General features: G+C 44.3%; 1 protein-coding gene across 5 annotated transcripts in view; it reads right to left on the bottom strand.

Moving 5' to 3' along the window:
* Window positions 1-26323, bottom strand: part of LOC129814002 (zinc finger protein 521-like) — a 164040-nt gene that overhangs the window by 124238 nt on the left and 13479 nt on the right. For 4 of the 5 annotated variants that reach the window (XM_055866720.1, XM_055866724.1, XM_055866721.1 and 1 more), the window contains exon 2: window positions 23974-24030. In XM_055866720.1, coding sequence (XP_055722695.1) covers window positions 23974-24030 — 57 coding nt within the window. The remainder of the gene's footprint in view (window positions 1-23973; window positions 24031-26323) is intronic. The other variant, XM_055866722.1, reaches the window with a different exon arrangement.

Genomic DNA, 26323 nt, shown 5'->3' with positions numbered 1-26323 from the left:
AGAACGCTGAACTGCATCACTGGGTGTGTCAAAGGAGACAGGAAACTACCCATATAATCTAGACTTCCAACCTGGAAATGTAGGCGAATTATGAGAAAAAGAGAGAGGGAGAGAGAGAGAGAGGCAACACACAGGGCTGAGATTAGTGTGTGTTACGCCGTCGTCACAACACACATCTCTGAATTATTCAGCCTTGCTTGCAGGCAGCCGCGGGTCACACACATCAATATTCTTCAATCCATCTGTAGTTTTGTCTCTTGTTGGCTTTGTGCTATAGTAATGCCAGGGGTGGGCCGACTACCGTGAACCAAGACCTACCAGTCTACGAACCAGGACTACAAACTACACAAACCCAGGGAGACAGACAGACAGACAGCACCAAGGTCCAGGTGATACTACTACACTCGTACAACAACACAACAAACCCTGCATCGCTTGCTAATTCATCTTAAACATCTCCATTTAGAGAACAGTAAAAAAGAAAACACATATGGTAAACTGGTGGGATAACATCAGCAGCATCTCTCAGATTCAGCAGGCAGCATTGCCTGCAGTCCATTCTCTCTCTCCCCTGCTGTGTCTCTCCCATTTCAATACAATAAGGCTGATTACAAACCCATACTCACAATTAAACAATCATGGCCCCACCGGTCTAGCTCCCAAAGCTTTCTGGGTAGTGGAAGGAGCCCTCCCTGCACTGACTGGCAGCCATTTTGAGTCCCACTGCCAGTTCTCTTCGAACATTTCCTGAAACCTCTTGAGGGAACATTACGAGCAGGACTGCCTAGCATACAGTTAAGACCGCTTAAGGACATGGGGTGGGTAGGAAGTAGTGCATTAACATGTCTGTGGCACTGTGTTGGCATGAAGCCGGGCTGTACATATGTGGGCTACATGTTGGCCGGCCATTTTAAAGTCTTTCTCTGGTCGGTCTGTGGGGTGCTCTTAACAGTGTGAAATTCCTCGGAGAAGAGGCGTTCCAAAACTCATCAAGGCCACCCAGGATTTTTCCTTCCCCCCTCCCTCCACTCCACTCCTCTCCACTCGCGGCCAAGTATCGATGTAACATCACACCCACCATTGTCCTTCCCTCTTGGCGACGGAGGCTTTCGGAACATGCCCTCTAAAAATATCAGCGCTATAGTCCCCGCTGGGACCACCACAGAACAGAACAGAAGGTGTTTCAAGAAAATGAAAATCCCAACCCAATCCTCGCAGATGCAGGCCTCGCCGGGCTCTCTAAGGGGAATGCTGCTTTTGACTGAGGCCAAACGACACACAATATACACTCATGATTCATCCATACTCACAGGCCCAGCAGCAGCAGCAGAGCACGACTCCAAATGTGCCACAAAAAAACTATCTAAGAAACGTCAAGGTTTTTCACAGGCACCAGAAAGTCAACTGAAATTACACTTATTTTGTTGAAGACTCAATCAACGGAAGCCTTAATGACACACACATGTACACAGTGCATTCGGAAAGTATTCAGACTTTACCAACATTTTGTTACGTTACAGCCTTATTCTAAAATGGATTTCAAAAATGTTTTACTCATCAATCTACATACAATACCCCATAATGACGAAGCAAAAACAGGTTTTTAGAAATGTTTGCAAATGTATTAAACTTTAAAAAAATGAAATATCACATTCAGACCCTTTCTTCAGTACTTTTTTGAAGCACCGTTAGTAGCGATTACAGCCTCGAGTCTTCTTGGGTATGACGCTACAATGATCTCTCTGTACTTTGCTCCGTTCATCTTTCCCTCGATCCTGGCTGGTCTCCCAGTCCCTGCCGCTGAAAAATATCCCCACAGCATGATGCTGCCACCACCATGCTTCACTGTAGGAATGGTGCCAGGTCTCCTCCAGATCTGATGCTTGGCATTCAGGCCAAAGAGTTCAATCTTGGTTGCATCAGACCAGAGAAGAATGAGGCCTCCCGAGTGGCGCAGTGGTCTAAGGCACTTGGCCCAGCATCGTTCGGGTTAGGGGAGGGTTTGGCCGGCAGGGATGATTTTGTCCCATCGTGCACTAGGAACTCCAGTGGTGGGCTGGGCGCAGTGCACGCTGACATGGTTGCTAGGTGTACGGTGTTTCCTCCGACACATTTGTGCAGCTGGCTTCCGGGTTAAGAGGGCATTGTGTCAAGAAGCGGCTTGGCTGGGTAGTATTTTGGAGGACACACGGCTCTCGGCCTTCGCCTCTCCCGAGTCCGTACGGGAGTTGCAGAGATGAGACAAGACTGTAAGTACCAATTAGATACCACGAAATTGGGGAGAAAAACGTTTTTTTTTTTTTTTTTTATAAATATATGAAAGGACCAGATAATCTTGTTTCTCATGGTCTGAGAGTCCTTTAGGTGACTTTTGGCAAACTCTAAGCGGGCTGTTTGATGCCTTTTACTGAGGAGTGGCTTCCATCTGGCCAATACCATAAAGGCCTGATTGGTGGAGTGCTGCAGAGATGGTTGTCCTGTCAGAGTGACCATCGGATTCTTGGTCACCTCCCTGACCAAGGCCCTTCTCCCCTGACTGCTCAGTTTGGCCGGCTGGCCAACTCTTTTTATCTGATATTTTCTAAAAAGTCAACTTATTCTTTGGGTTGCTGATTCATAAAATCACAGCAAAAGGCTAAAAACACAACTAAAGTATCTTATAAAAACATAAGCATTCCCCCCTGAACACCACTAATGTCAAACCAGTGTCCTGTGGATCTAAGCCGGAACCATGGCTTTCTGTACAGGAGACTGACCCCACATACCCCCCTTTAAACTGGTGTTGTTTGGGTAAAGTGCTGAACGTGTGGGGGGGGGGGGGGGCGCACAGTTTACAGGCCCACCACATCACCACGTCAATACTGAGGATCCTGAGCCTGTCTGGGTCTTTCTGGGTCTGCTACAGCAAACTGGGTTACGCAATGCCGTCGGTGGTACGCCAAATAAAAATGTGATTCACATTTTCAAACAATCCATTTATATTTTCCAACGGGGCTATACATTTGGGTGAGGTTTTTTTCTCGACTGAGTAGCCTTGTTTCACTGCCAAAAAATTTATTTAAAAATCTAGTGTTCAGCGAAATAACAACACAATGTTAAATAAAGTTAGTCTTGTCAAATAATTAACATCCAATGACATTAACCGTTACTCTCTCGTAATTCCACTAACGGTCCATATGTAGCCAAACGTAGCTGCTGCTCATGTTGGTATCTGTAATGATGGCGCAAAAGCCTTGACAGGGAGACATAGTGGAGTGGTAACGCGCGTGCAAGCAGTTGCTCCCGACGTCACTTGGGTCCACTGCAGCGTCCACCGAGTGGCTCTTGCTGCCAATGGAATGCCTGACAGCTTGAAAGACATTTTAGACACTACAGTGAAAATGGTTAACTTTGTTAAACCAATGCCCCTGAACTCTTGTGTATGTTCTGCACTATGCAATGATATGGGCAGCGACCATGTAACGCTTTTACAACATACAGAAGTGCGCTGGTTATCAGGGGGAAAAGTATTGACAACTTTTTTTAAAATTGAAATCAAATCAAATAAACTTTTATTTGTCACATACACATGGTTAGCAGATGTTAATGTGAGTGTAGCGAAATGCTTGTGCTTCTAGTTCTGACCATGCAGTAATATCTAACAAGTATTCTAACAATTTCACAACAACTACCTTATACACACAAGTGTAAAGGAATGAATAAGAATATGTACATAAAAATATATATGGATGAGCGATGGCCGAACGGCATAGGCAAGATGCAGTAGATGGTATAGAGTACAGTATATACATATGAGATGAGTAGTGTAGGGTATGTATACATTATATAAATTGGCATAGTTTAAAGTGACTAGATATACATTTATTACATCCAATTTTTTATTATTAAAGTGGCTAGAGATTGAGTCAGTATGTTGGTAGCAGCCACTCAATGTTAGTGGCCTTGAGATAGAAGCTGTTTTTCAGTCTCTCGGTCCCAGATTTGATGCACCTGTACTGACCTCGCCTTCTGGATGATAGCGGGGTGAACAGGCAGTGGCTCGGGTGATTGTTGTCCTTGATAATCCTTTTGGCCTTCCTGTGACATCGGGTGGTGTAGGTGTCCTGGAGAGCAGGTAGTTTGCCCCCGGTGATGCGTTGTGCAGACCTCACTACCCTCTGGAGAGCCTTACGGTTGTGGGCGGAGCAGTTGCCGTACCAGGCGGTGATACAGCCCGACAGGATGCTCTCGATTGTGTATCTGTAAAAGTTTGTGAGTGTTTTTGGTGAGAAGCCAAATTTCTTCAGCCTCCTGAGGTTGAAGAGGCGCTGTTGCGCCGTCTTCACCACGCTGTCTGTGTGCGAGGATCATTTCAGTTTGTCCGTGATGTGTACGCCGAGGAACTTAAAACTTTCCACCTTCTCCACTACTGTCCCATCGATGTGGATAGGGGGGTGCTCCCTCTGCTGTTTGCTGAAGTCCACGATCATCTCCTTTGTTTTGTTGACGTTGAGTGTGAGGTTATTTTCCTGACACCACACTCCGAGAGCCCTCACCTCCTCCCTGTAGGCCGTCTCGTCGTTGTTGGTAATCAAGCCTACCACTGTAGTGTCATCTGCAAACTTAATGATTGAGTTGGAGGCGTTGGAGGCCACGCAGTCATGGGTGAACAGGGAGTACAGGGAGTACAGGAGAGGGCTGAGAACGCACCCTTGTGGGGCCCCAGTGTTGAGGATCAGCGGGATGGAGATGTTGTTTCTTACCCCCTTACCCCCGTTAGGAAGACCCAGTTGCACATGGCGGGGACGAGACTTTATTTATGGTGTTAAATGCTGAGCTGTAGTCGATGAACAGCATTCTTACATAAGTATTCCTCTTGTCCAGATGTGTTAGGGCATTGTGCAGTGTGATTAAGATTGCGTCGTCTGTAGACCTATTGGGGAGGTAAGCAAATTGGAGTGGGTCTAGGGTGTCAGGTAGGGTGGAGGTGATATGATCCTTGACTAGTCTCTCAAAGCACTTCATGATGACGAAGGTGAGTGCTACGGGGCGATAGTCATTTAGCTCGGTTACCTTAGCTTTCTTGAGAACTGGAACAATGGTGGCCCTCTTGAAGCATGTGGGAACAGCAGACTGGGATAGGGATTGATTGAATATGTCCGTAAACACACCAGCCAGCTGGTCTGCGCATGCTCTGAGAAAGCGGCTAGGGATGCCGTCTGGGCCGGCAGCCTTGCGAGGGTTAACACGTTTAAATGCTTTACTCACATTGGCTGCGGTGAAGGAGAGCCTGCAGGTTTTGGTAGTTGGCACTGTATTGTCGTTGGCACTGTATTGTCCTCAAAGCGAGCAAAGAAGTTGTTTAGTTTGTCTGGGAGCAGGACATCGTGGTCTGGGACGAGGCTGGTTTTCTTTTTGTAGTCCTTAACTTCACTAGGGTAGGGGGCAGCATTGGGAATTTTGGATGAAAAGCGTGCCCAAATTAAACTGCCTGCTACTCAGCCATAAATATGCATATAATTTGGATTTGGATAGAAAACACTCTGAAGTTTCTAAAAATGTTTGAATGATGTCTGTGAGTATAACAGAACTCATATGGCAGGCAAAAACCTGAGAAAAAATCCAACCAGGAAGTTGGAAATCTGAGGTTTGTAGTTTTTCAACTCTTGGCCTTTTCGAATGCACAGTGTCTATGGGGTCATATTGCACTTCCTACGGCTTCCACTAGATGTCAACAGTCTTTAGAACCTTGTTTGATGCTTCTACTGTGAAGTGGGGGCGAATGAGAGGGGAATGAGTCAGAGGTCTGCCAGAGAGCCACGAGCTCAGTCTCGCGCGTTCACATGAGAGCGAGCTCTGTTCCATTGCAATTCTACAGACAAAGGAATTCTCCGGTGGGAACATTATTGAAGATTTATGTTAACTTTTTATGGCTGCAGGGGCAGTATTGAGTAGCTTGGATGAAAGGTGCACAGAGGTGCCCAGAGTAAACGGCCTGCTCCTCAAGCAAAGCTGCTAATATATGCATATTATTATTAGTATTGGATAGAAAACACTCTGAAGTTTCTAAAACTGTTTGAATTATGTCTGTGAGTATAACAGAACTCATATGGCAGGCAAAAACCTTTGAAGAAATCCAACCAGGAAGTGAGAATTGTGAGGTTGGTCGATTTTCAACTCATCGCCTATTGAAAACACTGTAGGATATGGATTTGTTTGCACTTCCTACGGCTTCCACTAGATGTAAACAGTCTGTAGAACGTTGAATGAAGCTTCTACTGTGATGTTGAGCCGGATGGGAGCTGTTTGAGTCAGTGGTCTGGCAGAGTACCAGGCTCTGCTCATGCGCATTCCACATGATATCGACTTGCGTTCCATTACTTCTATAGACACAAAGGAATTCTCCGGTTGGAACGTTAATGAATATTTAAAATAACAACATCCTAAAGATTGATTCTATACTTAGTTTGACAAGTTTATTCGACCTGTAATATTACTTTTTGAAGTTTTCGTCCGACGTTCGCCTGGGCCTGCAAGAGCGTTTGGATATGTGTACTAAACGCGCTAACAAAAGTAGCTACTTGGACATAAATGATGGATATTACCGAATAAAACGAACATTTCTTGTGGAAGTGGGAGTCCTGGGAGTGCATTCCGACGAAGATCAGAAAAGGTAAGTGAAGATTTATAATGCTTTTTATGAGTTTTGTTGACTGCACAATTTGGCAGGTAACTGTATGGCTTACTTTTGTGGCTGAACGCTGTTCTCAGATTATTGAATATTGTGCTTTGACGTAAAGATTTTTGAAATCTGACACAGCGGTTTATATTAAGAACAAGTGTATCTTTAATTCTATGTAAAACATGTATCTTTAATCAAAGTTTATGATGAGTATTTATGTTATTTGACGTGGCTCTCTGCAATTTCTCCGGATATTTTGGAGGCATTTCTGAACATGGCGCCAATGTAAACTGAGGTTTTTGGATACAAATATGAACTTAATCGAACAAAGCATATATGTATTGTGTAACATGAAGTCCTATGAGTGTCATCTGATGAAGATCATCAAAGGTTAGTGATTCATTTTATCTCTATTTGTGCTTTTTGTGACTCCTATCTTTGGCTGAGAAAATGGCTGTGTTTATTCTGTGGCTTGGTGGTGACCTAACATAATCGTTTGTCGTTTCGCTGTAAAGTATATTTGAAATCGGACACTGTGGTGGGAATAACAACAATATTACCTTTAAAACGGTATAAGATACATGTATGTTTGAGGAATTTTAATTATGAGATTTCTGTTGTTTTGAATTTGGCGCCCTGCACTTTCACTGGCTGTTGTCATATGATCCCGTTAACGGGATTGCAGCCATAAGAAGTTTTAAAAGTTGCTGTGGGTACAACATCACCGATGCACTTGCTAATAAACTCGCTCACCGAATCAGCGTATTCATCAATGTTATTGTCCGACGTTATGCGGAACATATCCCAGTCCACAACCAGCAATTGAGAGACGAGCTTAAAATGTTCTTTACTGACCATCATTTTCACTTGTCTGACCGCTTGCATGATGACGAGTTTCTCACACGACTTGCCTATCTGGGTGATGTTTTTTCTCGACCGAATGATCTGAATCTAGGATTACAGGGACTCTCCGAAACTATATTCAATGTGCGGGACAAACTTGAGACTATGATTAAGAAGTTGGAGCTCTTCTCTGTCTGCATTACCAAGGACACAGGTCTTTCCATCATTGTATGATTCTTTGTGTGCAAATGAACTCAAGCTTACGGACAATGTCAAATGTGATATAGCGAAGCACTTGAGTGAGTTGGGTGCGCAATTACGCAGGTTCTTTCCTGAAATGGATGACACAAACAACTGGATTCGTTATCCCTTTCATGCCCTGCCTCCAGCCCACTTACCGATAAGTGAACAAGAGAGCCTCATTGAAATTGCAATAAGCGGTTCTGTGAAAATTGGATTTAATCAGAAGCCATTGACAGATTTCTGGACAGGGCTGCGCTCAGATTATCCTGCCTTGGCAAATCGTGCTGTTAAGACACTGATGCCCTTTTCAACCACGTACCTATGTGAGAGTGAATTCTCGGCCCTGACCAACATGAAAACTAAATACAGGCACAGGCTGTGTGTGGAAAATGATTTAAGACTGAGACTCTCCAATACAACCCAACATTGCAGAGTTATGTGCATCCTTTCAAGCACACCCTTCTCATGAACCTGTGGTGAGTTACTCACAATTTTCCATGAACATAAAAAGTTTTATATGTAAGATGGTTAAATAAAGAGCAAAATTATTGATTATTATTATATTATTATGTGTGCCCTGGTGCTATAAGAGCTCTTTGTCACTTCCCACGAGCCGGGTTGTGACAAAAACTCACACTCATTCTTATGTTTAATAAATGTATTGTATAGTTTGTGTGTGGCAGGCTTACAATGACGGCAAAAAACAACATTTGAGAGTGCGCTGACCCTGGTGCTAGAGGGGGTACGCAGCTGGAGGTTGAATGTTTGAAGGGGTATGAGGCTATAAAAAGTTTGGGAACCACTGTCCTACAGTAATCTATCAGATCGGGACATGCTCTTATACCAGGCCTCTACAGGCTGGACAGAATAACAACACATCTACTGCTGCTTGGAGGGGCTGACAGTCACACACAGAAGACAGCTATGGTGTTATACTGTATTTCGATTTTTTGCTGTCTATTCCACCACTCTGGACATTTCTGGCATCCATTGGTGTGACGATTTTAATTATTTCAAGTTGCAGTTGGAATGGATGCTTATATCAGTATAGAATAGTGTAGTCACCAGAGTTCACCAGAGATGGAAAACATTGGCTACATTCATCTAAATTAAATCCACAAATCCATATGTTAAGGTCAGGTGGATATCTGTATATTGATTCAATAAGACCACAGAATGTATCTACAGAGTGAACTGCATTCTAAAAAGCTACAGTGGATATTATTGGGAGTTAAAAGCTCGTAGATGATTAGTAAATCAAAAGATGAAATTCTGGCTAGTGATTGACGCCATTTTGAGTCGCCCAGTAACATCTTCCTGGGGTCCATCCATCATCCATTTCCTGTCTGTTAAGGTGCATTGACATTTATCATCCCACAACTTTCATCTTGTGAGTCGCAGTCCCCCGGACCCCCCTGGACCCCCCTGGACCTCCCACCTTTATATTATTGAATATTTTTGCTCTTAAATATTTATAATCTTTTAATTGATGTTTTCCTCTATGCTCCCTTCACCCCCACCAGGGAACCAGCAGGACCCCAGCAGAGCCGGGCCCCCCATGTCCCCTCACGGCCTCCCACTGAGCACTGAGAGAGACAGGTGGGGCCACTTTGGCCATGGGGAGAGGGGAAGGAGAGGAGGGAGAAATGAAGGGAGGATGGGGCTGGGGAGAGATAGAGATGGGGGAGAGAGAGAAAGGGTAGAGTGAAAGAAAGAAACTGAGAGAGAGAAAGTGAGTTTTCGAGAGGTAGACATACCTGCTCGCTGGCTGACACTATAGCTCTTTAAATGCTACACTGGAGGGCTCTCGAATATTTCTAATTCAAATTCATTCAAATCCATCCAAAACATAAAGGTTGAAGACATGGCACTAAAAATGACCCAGGTGTGGTGCCATGGTTTCTCTTGCTCCTGCTACGTCTCTACTGTACTGTACGTCTAGTTCCATAAGGTTCAATGGGAGTCCTTCAGTTCAACCATCTCCATACTAATTTTCTCTCAGTTCCAAGAGAGTAAGATCGTGTGGATGGTCCCTCTCTCCTCAGCCCTCCCCTCCACTCATTTGCCATGCTACCCCCCCCCCCCCCCACCATCAACCCCCAAGTTCAAATTAAGAATTTATTTTAACCAGCGAGCAGCTTCTGTTGACACATATCGGCAGGCCTGATCAAAGGCACACTCCTTTATCAGAGTGAGGAGGGCTGTCAGAAATAGGACATTAAGATTGAAAAACCTTCACACGGATGCTGCCGCCCGCCTGCCACCTCATTATTAAAAAATCCTTAAACTTAATTTTTTTCTGAGAGAGGAGCGGGAGAGATCTCGCAATATAGGTCACACTGCCAGCCACATTACAGTACATTCTAATGCCACATGTGAATGCCTCCGAATGTATCTATGTACAGTATCTATCCTCTCCTCCTCTATGTGGCTGCATGGAATTTGGGGTCCCTCCACTTAGCCCGACGTCACTTGTCATGACCTAGCTCTGAGACTCTGAGAGCAGAGAGATCAACTGATCACAGATCATTAAAGACTTAACTTGATCTATCTCTGAGACTCTGAGAGCAGAGAGATCAACTGATCACAGATCATTAAAGACTTAACTTGATCTATCTCTGAGACTCTGAGAGCAGAGAGATCAACTGATACCACATTATTAAAGATAATCAGGTGATAACATTGAGAGGCTACTGTACTGTATTTCTTCAGCAGATCTATGGTCAGATCATCATACAATGAGATCCGATTCATAATTAAGTCTGGATGGCTTTTTTATTTGACTGTGTCTGAGCTCTTTGGATGTAAACTCAGCAAAAAAAGAAACGTCCCTTTTTCAGGACCCTGTCTTTCAAAGATAATTCGTAAAAATCTTCACAGATCTTCATTGTAAAGGGTTTAAACACTGTTTCCCATGCTTGTTCAATGAACCATAAACAATTAATGAACATGCACCTGTGGAACGGTCATTAATACACTAGCAGCTTACAGACGGTAGGTAATGAGGTCACAGTTATGTAAACTTAGGACACTAAAGAGGCCTGTCTACTGACTCTGAAAAACACCAAAAGAAAGATGCCCAGGGTCCCTGCTCATCTGTGTGAATGTGCCGGAGGCATGCTGCAAGGAGACATGAGGACTGCAGATGTGGCCAGGGCAATAAATTGCAATGTCCGTACTGTGAGACGCCTAAGACAGCGCTACCGGGAGACAGGACGGACAGCTGATCGTCCTCGCAGTGGCAGACCACGTGTAACAACACCTGCACAGGATCGGTACATCCAAACATCACACCTGTGGGACAGGTACAGGATGGCAACAACAACTGCCTGAGTTACACCAGGAACGCACAATCCTTCCATCAGTGCTCAGACTGTCCGCAATAGGCTGAGAGAGGCTGGACTGGGGGCTTGTAGGCCTGTTGTAAGGCAGGTCCTCACCAGACATCACCGGCAACAACGTCGCCTATGGGCACAAACCCACCATTGCTGGACCAGACAGGACTGGCAAAAAGTGCTCTTCACTGACGAGTCGCGGTTTTGTCTCACCAGGGGTGACGGTCGGATTCGCGTTTATCGTCAAAGGAATGAGCGTTACACAGAGGCCTGTACTCTGGAGCGGGAAAGATTTGGAGGTGGAGGGTGTGTCATGGTCTGTTGCGGTGTGTCACAGCATCGTCGGACTGAGCTTGTTGTCATTGCAGGCAATCACAACACTGTGCGTTACAGGGAAGACATCCACCTCCCTCATGTGGTACCCTTCCTGCAGGCTCATCCTGACATGACCCTCCAGCATGATAATGCCACCAGCCATACTGCTCGTTCTGTGAGTGATTTCCTGCAAGACAGGAATGTCAGTGTTCTGCTATGGCCAGCGAAGAGCCCGGATCTCAATCCCATTGAGCACGTCTGGGACCTGTTGGATCGGAGGTTGAGGGCTAGAGCCAATCCCCCCAGAAATGTCTGGGAACTTGCAGGTGTCTTGGTGGAAGAGTGGGGTAACATCTCACAGCAAGAACTGGCAAATCTGGTGCAGTCCAAGAGGAGGAGATGCACTGCAGTACTTAATGCAGCTGGTGGCCACACCAGATACTGACTGTTACTTTTGATTTTGACCCCCCCTTAGTTCAGGGACAAAGTATTCAATTTATGTGAGTCACATGTCTGTGGAACTTGTTCAGTTTATGTCTCAGTTGTTGAATCTTGTTATGTTCATACAAATATTTACACATATTAAGTTTGCTGAAAATAAACGCAGTTGACAGTGAGGACGTTTCTTTTTTTGCTGAGTTTAGATTCAATGAGGTGGTATTGGAGAAATGTACACTATTACTTTATCATGAAAAGCAAGTATAGATGTTTATACTGTAGTTATTCTATACATAAAAACAATGTTTCTCAGCTTGAAATATATGTCACAAATCAACATGCAGTAGACATGGCGCCGACAGACATGGCAGCTCTACTACTAGCTTCAAAGCAACTTTGCAGTGTTTCGTTTTTTTGTGTGTGTTATTTCTTACATTATTAGCCCAGAACATTTTTTGTGTTATTACATACAGCCGGAAATTCATCAGCATTACGACCAGGAATACAAATTTACCGAATTGGATCCATTGTTCATACCCCCCAGGGCAATTTAACTTATCCCAAAGGCTGCTCCAAGACGCCGCCGGCGGAGAAGAGGTATTCGGAGTGGACTTCTAGTCTGACTCAGGAGGCGTCCACACCATCCACCGCTTCCGAGTATATGACTTGCTAATGTTCAGTCTCTGGACAATAAAGTAGACAAGCTCAGGGCGACAATCACCTTCCAGAGAGACATCAGGGACTGTAACATACTCTGTTTCATGGAATCATGACTCTCTCGCGATATACTGTCGCCGTCCATCCTGCCAGCTGGGTTCTCAGTACATCGCGCAGACAGGAATAAAGAACTCTTCGGGAAGAAGAAAGGCAGTAGTGTATGTTTCATGATTAACTACTCATGGTGTGATTGTGGTAACATACAGAAACTCAAGTCTTTTTGTTCACCCAACCTAGAATACCTCACAATCAAATGCAGACCGTATTACCTCCCAAAAGAATTCTCTTCGGTTATAGTCACAGTCATGTATATTCCCGCTCAAGCCGATACCACAGCGGCCCTCAAGGAAGTACATGGAACTTTATACAAACTGGAAACCACATATCCTGAGGCCGCATTTATTGTTGCTGGGGATTTTAACAAAGCAAATTTGAGCAAAACACTCCCGAAGTTCTGTCAACACACTGACTGTAGTACTCGCTCTGGAAAAACACTTGACCACTGCTACTCCCCCTTCCGGGATGTTTACAAGGCCCTCGCCCGCCCTCCCTTCAATAGATGACAGCATCCGTGCAAAACTGAAAGCACAAACCACTGCATTTAACCTTGGCAAGGTGACAGGGAATAAGGTTGAATACACACAGTATAGTTATTCCCTCCATAAAGCAATCACACAGACAAAACGTCAGTACAGAGACAAAGTGGAGTCGCAATTCAACGGCTCAGACACGAGACGTATGTGACAGGGTCTACAGACAATCACGGATTACAAAAGGAAATCAGCCACGTTGCAGACACCGATGTCTTGCTCCCGGACAAGCTAAACACCATCTTCGCTCGCTTTGAGGATAACACAGTGCCACCGATGCGGCCTGGCCCCAAGGACTGTGGACTCTCATTCTCAGTGGCCGGACTAAGTAAGACATTTAAGCGTGTTAACCCTCCCAAGGTTGTCGGGCCAGACGGCGTCCCAAGTCGCGTCCTCAGAGCATGCGCAGACCAGCTGGCTGGAATGTTTACGGACATATTCAATCTCTCCCTATCCCAGTCTGCTGTCCCCACTTGCTTCAAGATGTCCACCATTGTTCATTTACCGAAGAAAGCAAAGGTAACTAAACTAAATGACTATTGCCTCGTAGCACTCACTTCTGTCATCATGAAGTGCTTTGAGAGGCTAGTTAAGGATAATATCACCTCTACCTTACCTGTCACCCTAAACCCACTTCAATTTGCTTACCGCCCCAATAGATCCACAGACGATGCAATTCCCTTCGCACTGCACACTGCCCTATCCCATCTGGACAAGACGAATAACTATGTAAGAATTCTGTTCATTGACTATAGCTCAGCCTTCAACACCATAGTACGCTCCAAGCTCATCATTAAGCTCAGGACCCTGGGTCTGAACCCCGCCCTGTGCAACTGGGTCCTGGACTTCCTGATGGGCCACCCCTAGGTGGTGAGGATCCACTTCGCTGATCCTCAACACAGGGGCCCCACAAGGGTGCGTGCTCAGCCCCCTCCTGTACTCTGTTCACCCATGACTGCATGGCCATGCACACCTCCAACCCAATCATCAAGTTTGCAGACAACACAACAGTAGTAGGCCTGATTACCAACAATGACGAGACAGCCTTTAGGGAGGAAGTGAGGGCCCTGGCGGAGTGGTGCCGGGAAAATAACCTCTCCCTCAAAGGCAACAAAACGAAGGAGCTGACCGTGGACTTCAGGAAACAGCAGAGGGAGCACGCCCCTATCCACATCGACAAGACCGTAGTGGAGAAGGTGAAAAGCTTCCTATTCCTCGGCGTACACATCACTGACAATCTGAAATGGTCCACCCACACAGACAGTGTGGTGATGAACAGCGCAACAGTGCCTCTTCAATCTCAGGAGGCTGAAGAAATTCGTCTTGGCCCCTCAGACCCTTGTCATGGAAAATCTTACACAGGGACACCTGAAGTCAATCTTACATGACTCATTGTTTACTATCAGCGCGCTGGAGAGGTACCAACCAACTCAATGCACCATGTACACATGTCGATCAGGAGCTATTACGGGGCATTCCCGTTAGTTCCCTTATATACTGGTTACAGACACGTTACATAAGCATAGTTCATAGGGTTGGTTCCGGCATGTGTCTGGCGCCGTCTCCTATCTTAAGTTAAAGAACATATTCTGGGCATTCTGCCAGACGGTCCTAAAGAGGAGGTCATGATGGCCCCCCCTCATATTTTTACCAGGCACCGGCAGGAACCAAGGATTGTTAAAGACACCAAAGACAAGATTAACATTTTCAAGACTGTTTCTTCACAAAGCAAAATATCCTTCACACCCTCACAAACTTTTCAGATGCACAATTGAGAGCATCCTGTCGGGCTTAATCACCGCCTGGTACGGCAACTGCATCGCCCGCAACCGCAGGGCTTTCCAGAGGGTGGTGCGGTCTACCCAACACATCACCGGTGGAACACTGCCTGCCCTCCAGGACACCTACAGCATCACTGGAAGGCCAAAAAGATCATCAAGGACATCAACCACCCGAGCCTGTTCATCCCGCTATCTTCCAGAAGGCGAGGTCAGTACAGGTGCATCAAAGCTCAGACCGAGAGACTGAAAAACAGCTTCTATCTCAAGGCCATCAGACTGTTAAATATCCGTCACTAGCCGGCTACCACCCGGTTATTCAACCCTGCACCTTAGAGGCTGCTGCCCTATATACACTGCTCCAAAAAATAAAGGGAACACTAAAATAACACATCCTAGATCTGAATGAATGAAATATTCTTATTAAATAAATTTTTCTTTACATAGTTGAATGTGCTGACAACAAAATCACACAAAAATTATCAATGGAAATCAAATTTATCAACCCATGGAGGTCTGGATTTGGAGTCACACTCAAAATTAAAGTGGAAAACCACACTACAGGCTGATCCAACTTTGATGTAATGTCCTTAAAACAAGTCAAAATGAGGCTCAGTAGTGTGTGTGGCCTCCACGTGCCTGTATGACCTCCCTACAATGCCTGGGCATGCTCCTGATGAGGTGGTGGATGGTCTCCTGAGGGATCTCCTCCCAGACCTGGACTAAACCATCCGCCAACTCCTGGACAGTCTGTGGTGCAACGTGGCGTTGGTGGATGGAGCGAGACATGATGTCCCAGATGTGCTCAATTGGATTCAGGTCTGGGGAACGGGCGGGCCAGTCCATAGCATCAATACCTTCCACTTGCAGGAACTGCTGACACACTCCAGCCACATGAGGTCTAGCATTGTCTTGAATTAGGAGGAACCCAGGGCCAACCGCACCAGCATATGGTCTCGCAAGGGTCTGAGGATCTCATCTCGGTACCTAATGGCAGTCAGGCTACCTCTGGCGAGCACATGGAGGGCTGTGCGGCCCCCCAAAGAAATGCCACCCCACACCATGACTGACCCACCGCCAAACCGGTCATGCTGGAGGATGTTGCAGGCAGCAGAACGTTCTCCACGGCGTCTCCAGACTATGTCATGTCTTTCACATGTGTGTGTGAACCTGCTTTCATCTGTGAAGAGCACAGGGCGCCAGTGGCAAATTTGCCAATCTTGGTGTTCTCTGGCAAATGCCAAACGTCCTGCACGGTGTTGGGCTGTAAGCACAACCCCCACCTGTGGACGTCGGGCCCTCATACCACCTTCATGGAGTCTGTTTCTGACCGTTTGAGTAGACACATGCACATTTGTGGCCTGCCGGAGGTCATTTTGCAGGGCTCTGGCAGTGCTCCTCCTTGCACAAAGGCGGAGGTAGCGGTCCTGCTGCTGGGTTGTTGCCTTCCTACGGCCTCCTCCACGTCTCCTGATGTACTGGCCTGTCTCCTGGTAGCGCCTCCGTGCTCTGGACACTACGCTGACAGACACAGCAAACCTTCTTGCCACAGCTCGCATTGATGTGCCATCCTGGATGAGCTGCACTACCTGAGCCACTTGTGTGGGTTGTAGACTCCGTCTCATGCTACCACTAGAGTGAGAGCACCGCCAGCATTCAAAAGTGACCAAAACATCAGCCAGGAAGCATAGGAACTGAGAAGTGGTCTGTGGTCACCACCTGCAGAACCACTCCTTTATTGTGGTGTCTTGCTAATTGCCTATCATTTCCACCTGTTGTCTATTCCATTTGCACAACAGCATGTGAAATTTATTGTCAATCAATGTTGCTTCCTAAGTGGACAGTTTGATTTCACAGAAGTGTGATTGACTTGGAGTTACATTGTGTTGTTTAAGTGTTCCCTTTATTTTTTTGAGCAGTGTACATAGACATGGAATCACTGACCACTTTAATAATGGAACACTAGTCACTTTAATAACGTTTACATACTGCTTTACTCATCTCATATGTACATACTGCATTCTATTGTACTGTATTTTAGTCAATGCCACTCTGACATTGCTCGTCCTAATATTTATATATTTCTTAATTCCATTCTTTTACATTAGTTTCAACATCAACAGTGACTCTGGGATTCTGGCCTTCTAGGTAGAGTTGCAACGAAAAAGCCATATTCAGTCTGGCCAATAAAAATAAATGATTAACCTCTCTAGGGTAGGGGGAAGCATTCGGAATTCTGGATGAAAAGGATGGATGAAAAGCATGCCCAAATTAGATTGGATGGAAAACACTCTAAAGTTTCCAAAACTGTTAAACTAGTGTCTGTGAGTATAACAGAACTGATTTGGCAGGCAAAAACCTGAGAAAAATCCATTCGGGAAGTCTTTTTTGGGGGGGATTTGTAGTTTTCTATTCAATGCCATTACAGTATCCATTGACGTAGGACTCAAATTGCAGTTCCTATGCCTTCCACTAGATGTCAACAGTCTTTGGAAATTGTTTCAGGCTTGTATTCTGAAAAATTAGGAAGTAAGAGCAGTCTAAATGAGTGGACCCTAAAGTGTCACAGAGCTTTTTCATGCACGCGACCGAGAGAGTGCCTTTCTTGTTAACCTTTTATATTGACGACGTTATTGTCCGGTTTAAATATTATCGATTATTTCGGCTAAAAACAACCTGAGGATTGAATATAAACATCGTTTGACATGTTTCTATGAACTTTACGGATACAATTTGGATTTTTTTGTCTGCCTGTTTGGACTGCGTTTGAGCCTGTGTATTACTGAAGAAAACGCGCAAACAAAACTGAGGTTTTTGGATATAAAGAGACTTTATCGAACAAAAGGAACATTTATTGAGTAAATTAATGTCTGCTGAGTGCAACCATATGAAGATCATCAAAGGTAAGGGATTAATTTTATCTCTATTTCTGACTTGTGTAACTCTTCTACTTGGCTGGTTACTGTTTGTAATGACTTGTCTGCTGGGCTATGTTCTCAAATAATCGTAAGGTATGCTTTCGCGGTAAAGCATTTAAAAAATCTGACACCGTGGTTGGATTCACAAGAAGTTAATCTTTAAACCTATGTAAAATATGTTTTGTTTTCTGAAATGTTGTAATGAGTATTTCTATATTTGAATTTGGCGCCCAGCATTTTCACTGGCTGTTGAAGAGGTGGGACGCTAACGTCTCAAGTACCCAAGAGAGGTTAAGATGGGCAAAAGGACACAGACACTAGACAAAGGAACTCTGCCTAGAAGGCCAGCATCCCAGAGTCGCCTCTTGATTGTTGACGTTGAGACTGGTGTTTTGCAGGTACTATTTAATGAAGCTGCCAGTTGAGGACTTATGAGGTGTCTGTTTCTCAAACTAGACACTCCACTGTACTTGACCTCTTTCTCAGTTGTGCACCGGGGCCTCCCACTCCTCTTTCTATTCTGGTTAGAGCCAGTTTTTGCTGTTCTGTGAAGGGAGTAATACACAGCGTTGTACAAGAGCTTCAGTTTCTTGGAAATTCCTCGCATGGAATAGCCTTCATTTCTCAGAAAAAGACTAGACTGACGAGTTTCAGAAGAAAGTGCATTGTTTATGGCCATTTTGAGCCTGTAATCGAACCCACAATCGCTGATGCTCCAGATACTCAACTAGTCTAAAAAAGGCCAGTTTTATTGCTTCTTTAATAAGGACAACAGTTTTCAGCTGTGTTAACATAGTTGCAAAAGCGTTTTCTAATGATCAATTAGCCTTTTAAAATTATAAACTTTGATTAGCTAACACAACGTGCCAATGGATCATAGGAGTGATGGTTGCTGATAATGGGCCTCTGTACGCCTATGTAGATATTCCATTAAAAATCAGCCGTTTCCAGTTACAATAGACATTTACAACATTAACAATGTCTACACTGTATTTCTGATCAATTGTATGTTATTTTAAAGGACAAAAATTTTGCTTTTCTTTCAAAAACAAGGACATTTCTGTGACCCCAAACTTTTAAACCGTAGTGTATGTTGTGAATTGTTAGATACTACTGCTCTGTTGGAGCTAGGAACACAAGCATTTCGCTACACCCGCAATAATATCTGCTAAATATGTGTATGCGACCAATGAAATTTGATTTGATATTAAAAAAAATTGATTCACGTGGCCAAACTATTACTGGAGGATGTAGAGCAAACAACCGAAACAATAGCTGACATGATAAAGGAACCACCACATGCCACAGGTAACACAGGTGGCATCATTCACCATTAAAATGCACCAAAAGGAATATAAGAACACTAAGGTAAGGAAATCAAAGCGCACGAATGAGAAACATGATTTGATTTTCTCTCTTTCTTTCTTTCTTTCTCTCTCTCTCTCTCTCTCTCTCTCTCTCTCTCTCTCTCTCTGTGAGTGATAATATTGAACGAAGCGCCTTGCCATGCCATTAGTGCAGTCGAACAACAAAGGAAATGAATAATAGAGAATATGATTTGAGAAGTGCTGGAGTGAAAGAGTCCTTTCCTCTTCCTGCTGTACGAAGCAAGCCCTGCAGTGCATTGATCTGGGGCTGCCTCAGCCATCAGCCGACACTATGATGTATACCACTAGCGTGCACTAGAGTAAGAGTATGTTGCCATCCAGACAACCCCTCAGATCTAACACACTCTACTACAGACACACACGCATGTAAGCATGTACGCCTGTTATAAGAATACAAACACACTAAGACACACACACAGGCACACACACACACCCTTTCTCTTTCTCAGACCCAGAGCTTAGTCCACTACGATTCTAGCTGGAGCAGGCACCGTCTTCCAAAAAACAGCCCCAACCAGCCACAGCCAGGCGAGAAAGAAAAGCAGATATAAAAGAGAGAAGAAAGAAGGCGGAGCATGTGGTTATAATTCCACACAGGCAGTGACGGCAGTTGTAAAGCCAAGCTGTGGATCTTAAGCCTGTTCCACACTCTCTCTCCGGGTAAAAATCACTCTGCCTCATTAAACCTTCCATATCATACTGTTCCTGTCCTCCGCACTAGCTAACTAAAATGCTGTCTTTCTTCTTTACCAGAGACCTATTTTGTTAAAATTTCCCCCTTTTTCCTCTTCTGTTATACATCAAACATGAGTGTGGCGTATAGAATAATAATACAGTAGGTACCTGGCTGTAAGACACAATGAACATACAGGCTCATAGAGGAACACTGCTGGGTGTCTTCTCTTGAGCCAAGCCCTCGACACATCACGTCTGATTTAGATAGGGGCTTATCAAGGGGCTAATGGGTATTGTGACCATGTCAATCACTGATCAGTGGCCTGCAAGCATGAATAGAAGCTGATGTATTTTTTTACATCCAAAACCTCTTGATGGACAATGGTTTAACCGTAATGTTAGATCTGTCATTTAAATATAAAGGGGTTTAAAACCAATACTGTTCTTGATCATTGGTGCAAAATCATATTTTCTCAAGGCACTATAACAGGTGAAATGACATGAAAATGAAAAATTATTCAAAACAATAACAATAATCTTGTCCTATATTTTAGTAAAGTTCTGCAACTTCTACAAGCATCATTTACACTGCATCTGACGAGAGGGTTAAAAGAAAATCAGCCATACAAACTCAAATGAGAAAAGTGAGAAATTAATTTGTGTGCCCTCTTGATTTCTCCACAGGCAGACATCGATCAAGTCGCTGCTGTCTCCCCTCACTCAGGAGATGGCGTCTAGAGGGAGGAGGCGGGGGAAGAAGGTGTGGAGGAGAGGAGAGGAGAGAGAGGCGTGTGTGCGTGTGTCTGAGGGGTCATTGTAATCAGGGGCTCTCATTAGCCCGCTGTTGGCTGTGGATGACAGGAGGTGTCCCAGGGAACCAGGGGAAACAGGAGCATAAGCATAACATAAGCCCAGCGCTTCATCTACTGCCGCTGGAGTGGCTGAGGACGAAGCCTGCCTCTCTCCCCAACCAACTCCCAGATATATGGAGCCTGCCTCTATCCCCAACCAACCCCCAGATATACGGAGCCTGCCTCTCTCCCCAACCAACTCCCAGATATATGGAGCCTGCCTCTCTCCCCAACCAACCCCCAGATATACGGAGCCTGCCTCTCTCCCCAACCAACTCCCAGATATATGGAGCCTGCCTCTATCCCCAACCAACCCCCAGATATACGGAGCCTGCCTCTCTCCCCAACCAACTCCCAGATATATGGAGCCTGCCTCTATCCCCAACCAACTCCCAGATATACGGAGCTTGCCTCTCTCCCCAACCAACTCCCAGATATATGGAGCCTGCCTCTATCCCCAACCAACTCCCAGATATACGGAGCCTGCCTCTCTCCCCAACCAACTCCCAGATATATGGAGCCTGCCTCTCTCCCCAACCAACTCCCAGATATACGGAGCTTGCCTCTCTCCCCAACCAACTCCCAGATATACGGAGCCTGCCTCTCTCCCCAACCAACTCCCAGATATACGGAGCCTGACTCTCCCCAACCAAAACCTAGACATAGCTAGACAAAACACCACAGCCGTAGACTAGACTGGCATGGGCATGGTGCTCTTGCCTTATGCACAAGACTGTTTTACTCAGAGATGGCCGAGGAAGACAGGTAAATAGTGAACAGACACAAATACACTAGGAGGGGGCTGAGGGAAAGAGACCTAAATCTCTGAAACAAAACCAATAAAACACCTCATCAGCACAGACATACTGTAGTTAAACAGCCCTTGTGTTTCCTGTTTCTGCATTTCTCTCTGTCTGAAGGGGCCCAGAGAGGGAGGTGTGTAAACGCTACTGGACTCACTACATTGCTAGGTGCCAGGCAGTGTGTGTGGCTGTGTGAGTACCCAGGGTCCCCAACCTGCTGGGCAAAGCCATCCATATCAGGTTTAAAATAACCACAAATTAGACTTAACCTTTAGCAGAGACAAATGAAATGAAAGAATGGTCGCGTGGTGGATGTGATCAGTAGCAGGCCTCATTCATAGGGGGCTCTCTGTGAGCCTGACCTGGATTACTGCTCTGTTCCTGGAGGGCCTACGGTGAATGCCACACCAGCAGACAGAACACAATCATGTGCTTTGTGAGCTCTATTCTACCTCTATCAGAGAATAGGAAACAAAGACGTGAACACACACACATACACTTGAAGTCGGAAGTTTGCATACATTAAAACTCATTTTTCAACCACTCCACAAATTTCTTGTTAACAAACTATAGTTGTCGCATGTCGGTTAGGACATATACTTTGTGCATAATACAAGTCATTTTTCCAACAATTGTTTAGACAGATTATTTCACTTATAATTCACTGTATCACAATTCCAGTGGGTAAGAAGTTTACATACACTAAGTTGACTGAGCCTTTAAACAGCTTGGAAAATTCCAGAAAATGATGTCGTGGCTTTTGAAGCTTCTGATAGGCTAAATTACATAATTTGAGTCAATTGAAGGTGTACCTGTGGATGTATTTCATGGACTACCTTCAAACTCAGTGCCTCTTTGCTTGAAATCATGGGAAAATCAAAAGAAATCAGCCAAGACTTCAGAAAAAAGATTGTAGACCTCCACAAGTCTGGTTCATCCTTGGGAGCAATTTCCAAATGCCTGAAGGTACCACGTTCATCGGGTACAAACAATAGTACACAAGTATAAACACCGTGGGACCACGCAGCCGTCTCCAAGAGATGAACGTACTTTGGTGCGAAAAGTGCAAATCAATCCCAGAACAACAGCAAAGGACCTTGTGAAGATTCTGGAGGAAACAGGTACAAAAGTATCTATATCCACAGTAAAACGAGTCCTATATCGGCATAACCTGAAAGGCCGCTCAGCAAGAAAGAAACCACTGCTCCAAAACCGCCATAAAAAGAGCCAGACTACGGTTTGCAACTGCACATGGGGACAAAGATCGTACTTTTTGGAGAAATGTCCTCTGGTCTGATGAAACAAAAATAGAACTGTTTGGCAATAATGACCATCATTATGTTTGGAGGAACAAAGGGGAGGCTTGCAGGCCGAAGAACACCATCCCAGCCGTGAAGCGTGGGGTGGCAGCGTCATGTTTTGGAGGTGCTTTGCTGCAGGAGGGACTGGTGCACTTCAAAAAATAATGGCATCATGAGGCAGGAAAATTACGTGGATATATTGAAGCAACATCTCAAGACATCAGTCAGGAAGTTAAAGCTTGGTCGTAAATGGGTCTTCCAAATGGACAATGACCCCAAGCATACTTCCAAAGTTGTGGCAAAATGGCTTAAGGACAACAAAGTCAAGGTATTGGAGTGGCCATCACAAAGCCCTGACCTCAATCCTATAGAACATTTGTGGGCAGAACTGAAAAAGTGTGTTCGAGCAAGGATCCTACAAACCTGACTCAGTTAAAAAGGGTCTGTCAGGAGGAATGGGCCAAAATTCACCCAACTTATTGTGGGAAGCTTGTGGAAGGCTACCCGAAACGTTTGACCCAAGTTAAGCAATTTAAAGGCAATGCTAACAAATACTAATTGAGTGTATGTAAACATCTGACCCACTGGGAATGTGATGAAAGAAATAAAAGCTTAAATAAATCGTTCTCTCTACTATTATTCTGACATTTCACATTTTTAAAATAAAGTGGTGATCCTAACTGACCTAAGACAAGGCATTTTTACTAGGATTAAATGTCAGGAATTGAGAAAAACTGAGTTTAAATGTATTTCGGCTAAGGTGTATGTAAACTTCCGACTTCAACTGTACCTACACACACACACACACACACACACACACACACACACAAACAAACAGGCATGAATACAATATACACACAATGCATGCATTTTACAGCATCTGATTTAAATGCTCTCGCACGCACGCACGCACACACACACACACACACACACACACACACACACACACACACACACACACACACACACACACACACACACACACACACACACACAGGTGAGCAAACACACAAGGAGCAGTAACATATCTTAATGGTTGAAACACACTTCATTCCATAGATCACACGCACGCTCCACTTTCCAGACCCGAATTATGAAATATGAAATGGAGCATTACCGCTTGGAATGGCAGTCTGCCCAGGACTGTGCTGCTCCTCTATCACATTGTCTTCTACTGCCAGAAAGAAAGAGAGAGGGGGAAGAAGCGATTAACAGCAAGAAACCAAAAACAAGTTTCCACTTGTCAGACACACTGAGACTTTCTTTCTCCCTTTTTTCTACACTATCTTTTTTCTGTTTATTATTTACTGCATGGAAACTACAGGAGATTTCAACAGCTCAAACTGTTTTTAAATGTTTTATGTTATTTCACCTTTATTTAACCAGGTAGGCCAGTAGAGAACAAGTTCTCCTTTACAAACTCAACCAGGCCAAGATAAAGCCAAGCAGTGCGACAAAAACAACAACACAGAGTTACACATTGGATAAACCAACGTACAGTCAATAACACAATAGAAACATCTATGTAGAGTGTGTGCAAATGTATTAAGATTAGGGAGGTAAGGCAATAAAATGGCTATAATGGTGAAATAATTACAATTTAGCATTAACACTGGAGTGATAGATGTGCAGATGATGATGTGCAAGTAGAGATACTAGGGTGCAAAAGAGAAAAAAATTAAAATAGCAATATGGGGATGAGGTAGTTGAGTGTGCTATTTACAGACGGGCTGTGTACAGGTACAGTGATCGGTAAGCTGCTCTGACAGCTGATGCTTAGTAGGAGAGGGAGATATAAGTCTCCAGCTTCAGTGATTTCTGCAATTCTGGGGTTTGGGAATCCATAAGCCTTTCATATGTATGAGGTTCGACAACAAGGTAGGCAACCTCCCACGTAAATAACATATTGGACTGAGTAATGACATTATGAATTATGAAATTCTCCCAAGAAACCCTCTCCCAACATCAACAGTGACAAACTGAAAAACACCTTGATGACTGCATTAGTGAGAGGATATCTCTGAGACAAAATAACACCCCATGTATTAGACAGAAGATGTAGATAAATAACACATTTAGACTAAAGTGGTACTGTCACAGCATTAATCTAGAATTTTGGAGGATCGGTCTAAGGCACTGCATTGCAGTGCTAGAGGAGTCACTACAGACCCGGATTCGATCCCGGGCTGTATCACAACCGGCCATGATCGGGAGTCCCATAGGGTGGCGCACAATTAGCCCAGCGTCGTCCGGGTTAGGGGAGGGTTTGGCCATTGTTGTAAATAAGAATTTGTTCTTAACTGACTTGCCTAGGTAAATAAAGTTTTTTTGGGGTATGATATTTATTCCTCTGTAACTTTCTCACACATCATTCCTCACAATTCATTCAGGACAACGGCCTACAATGCCAGCCATATCAATATATTTCTGAAGTGATATTTGGCTGTACAGGCTAGCATGAGGGACAAGAAGTACCTAGCCACAACGAGGTTTGCTTTTGGAAAAGTCAACTAACCTTCTAAGTTACCTTGTCACGTTCCTGACCTGTTTTCCTTTTTCTTGTATTTATTTAGTTGGTCAGGGCGTGAGTTGGGTGGGTTTGTCTATGTTTGATTTTCTATGTTGGGATGTTTGTGTTCGGCCGGGTATGATTCTCAATCAGAGACAGCTGTCAATCATTGTCCCTGATTGAGAATCATACTTAGGCAGCCTGGGTTTCACGTGTGTTTTGGTGGGTGTTTGTTTCCGTGTCTGTGTTTGTTGCACCACACAGTACTGTATCGGTTTATGCACTTCGTTTATTTGTTTTGTAAGTCAGTTTCAGTTTCTTTATAATAAATCATTATGAACCCTAACCACTCTGCGTATTGGTCCGGTCCGTCTCTCCTCGTCTGAGGAGGAGGAAGAATATGACGATAGCCGTTACATACCTTGGTATAACTAGCTTGTTAACTTTCTCTCATGATTATAAAGACTACAAAATGTTAATAAAAACAGCATATTTTATTGACCTAAAAGGTTAGCTGTGTTAGCCCAGTTGCTAGCTTATCCAGGGTCAGTGATACATAGAGCAACCATGTAATGTCTATCTATGGGAACAACTGCATTTATTTTGCAAGCAACATTGCTAAAATGTATAAAATAACATTTCATTAACCTCATAAAATGTTATCTGTAATGCTCATCTCCTGTAGCCTAAATGACAAGGGTTGGATTTGCACTAAACTGTACATGTTAGCACTTAAAATGCATATACAAAATCTGGTATATACTGTACATTGTCTACTGGTATCATTTAAAATTGAGAACATAAATCTCAACATGTAAACATTGTGTGAGTTTAGCTATTCTCTGCTACAGATAATAGATGCCCATATTTATTTATTTAACCTTTTAACTATACATGTCAGTTTAGAACAAATTATTATTTACAATGATGGCTACCCCGGCCAAACCCTAACCAGGAC

Source organism: Salvelinus fontinalis, chromosome 17, assembly GCF_029448725.1.
Source record: "Salvelinus fontinalis isolate EN_2023a chromosome 17, ASM2944872v1, whole genome shotgun sequence".
Lineage (NCBI taxonomy): Eukaryota > Metazoa > Chordata > Actinopteri > Salmoniformes > Salmonidae > Salvelinus > Salvelinus fontinalis.
Note: the sequence above shows the minus strand (reverse complement) of the source record. Positions and strands in the feature narration are given on the sequence as shown.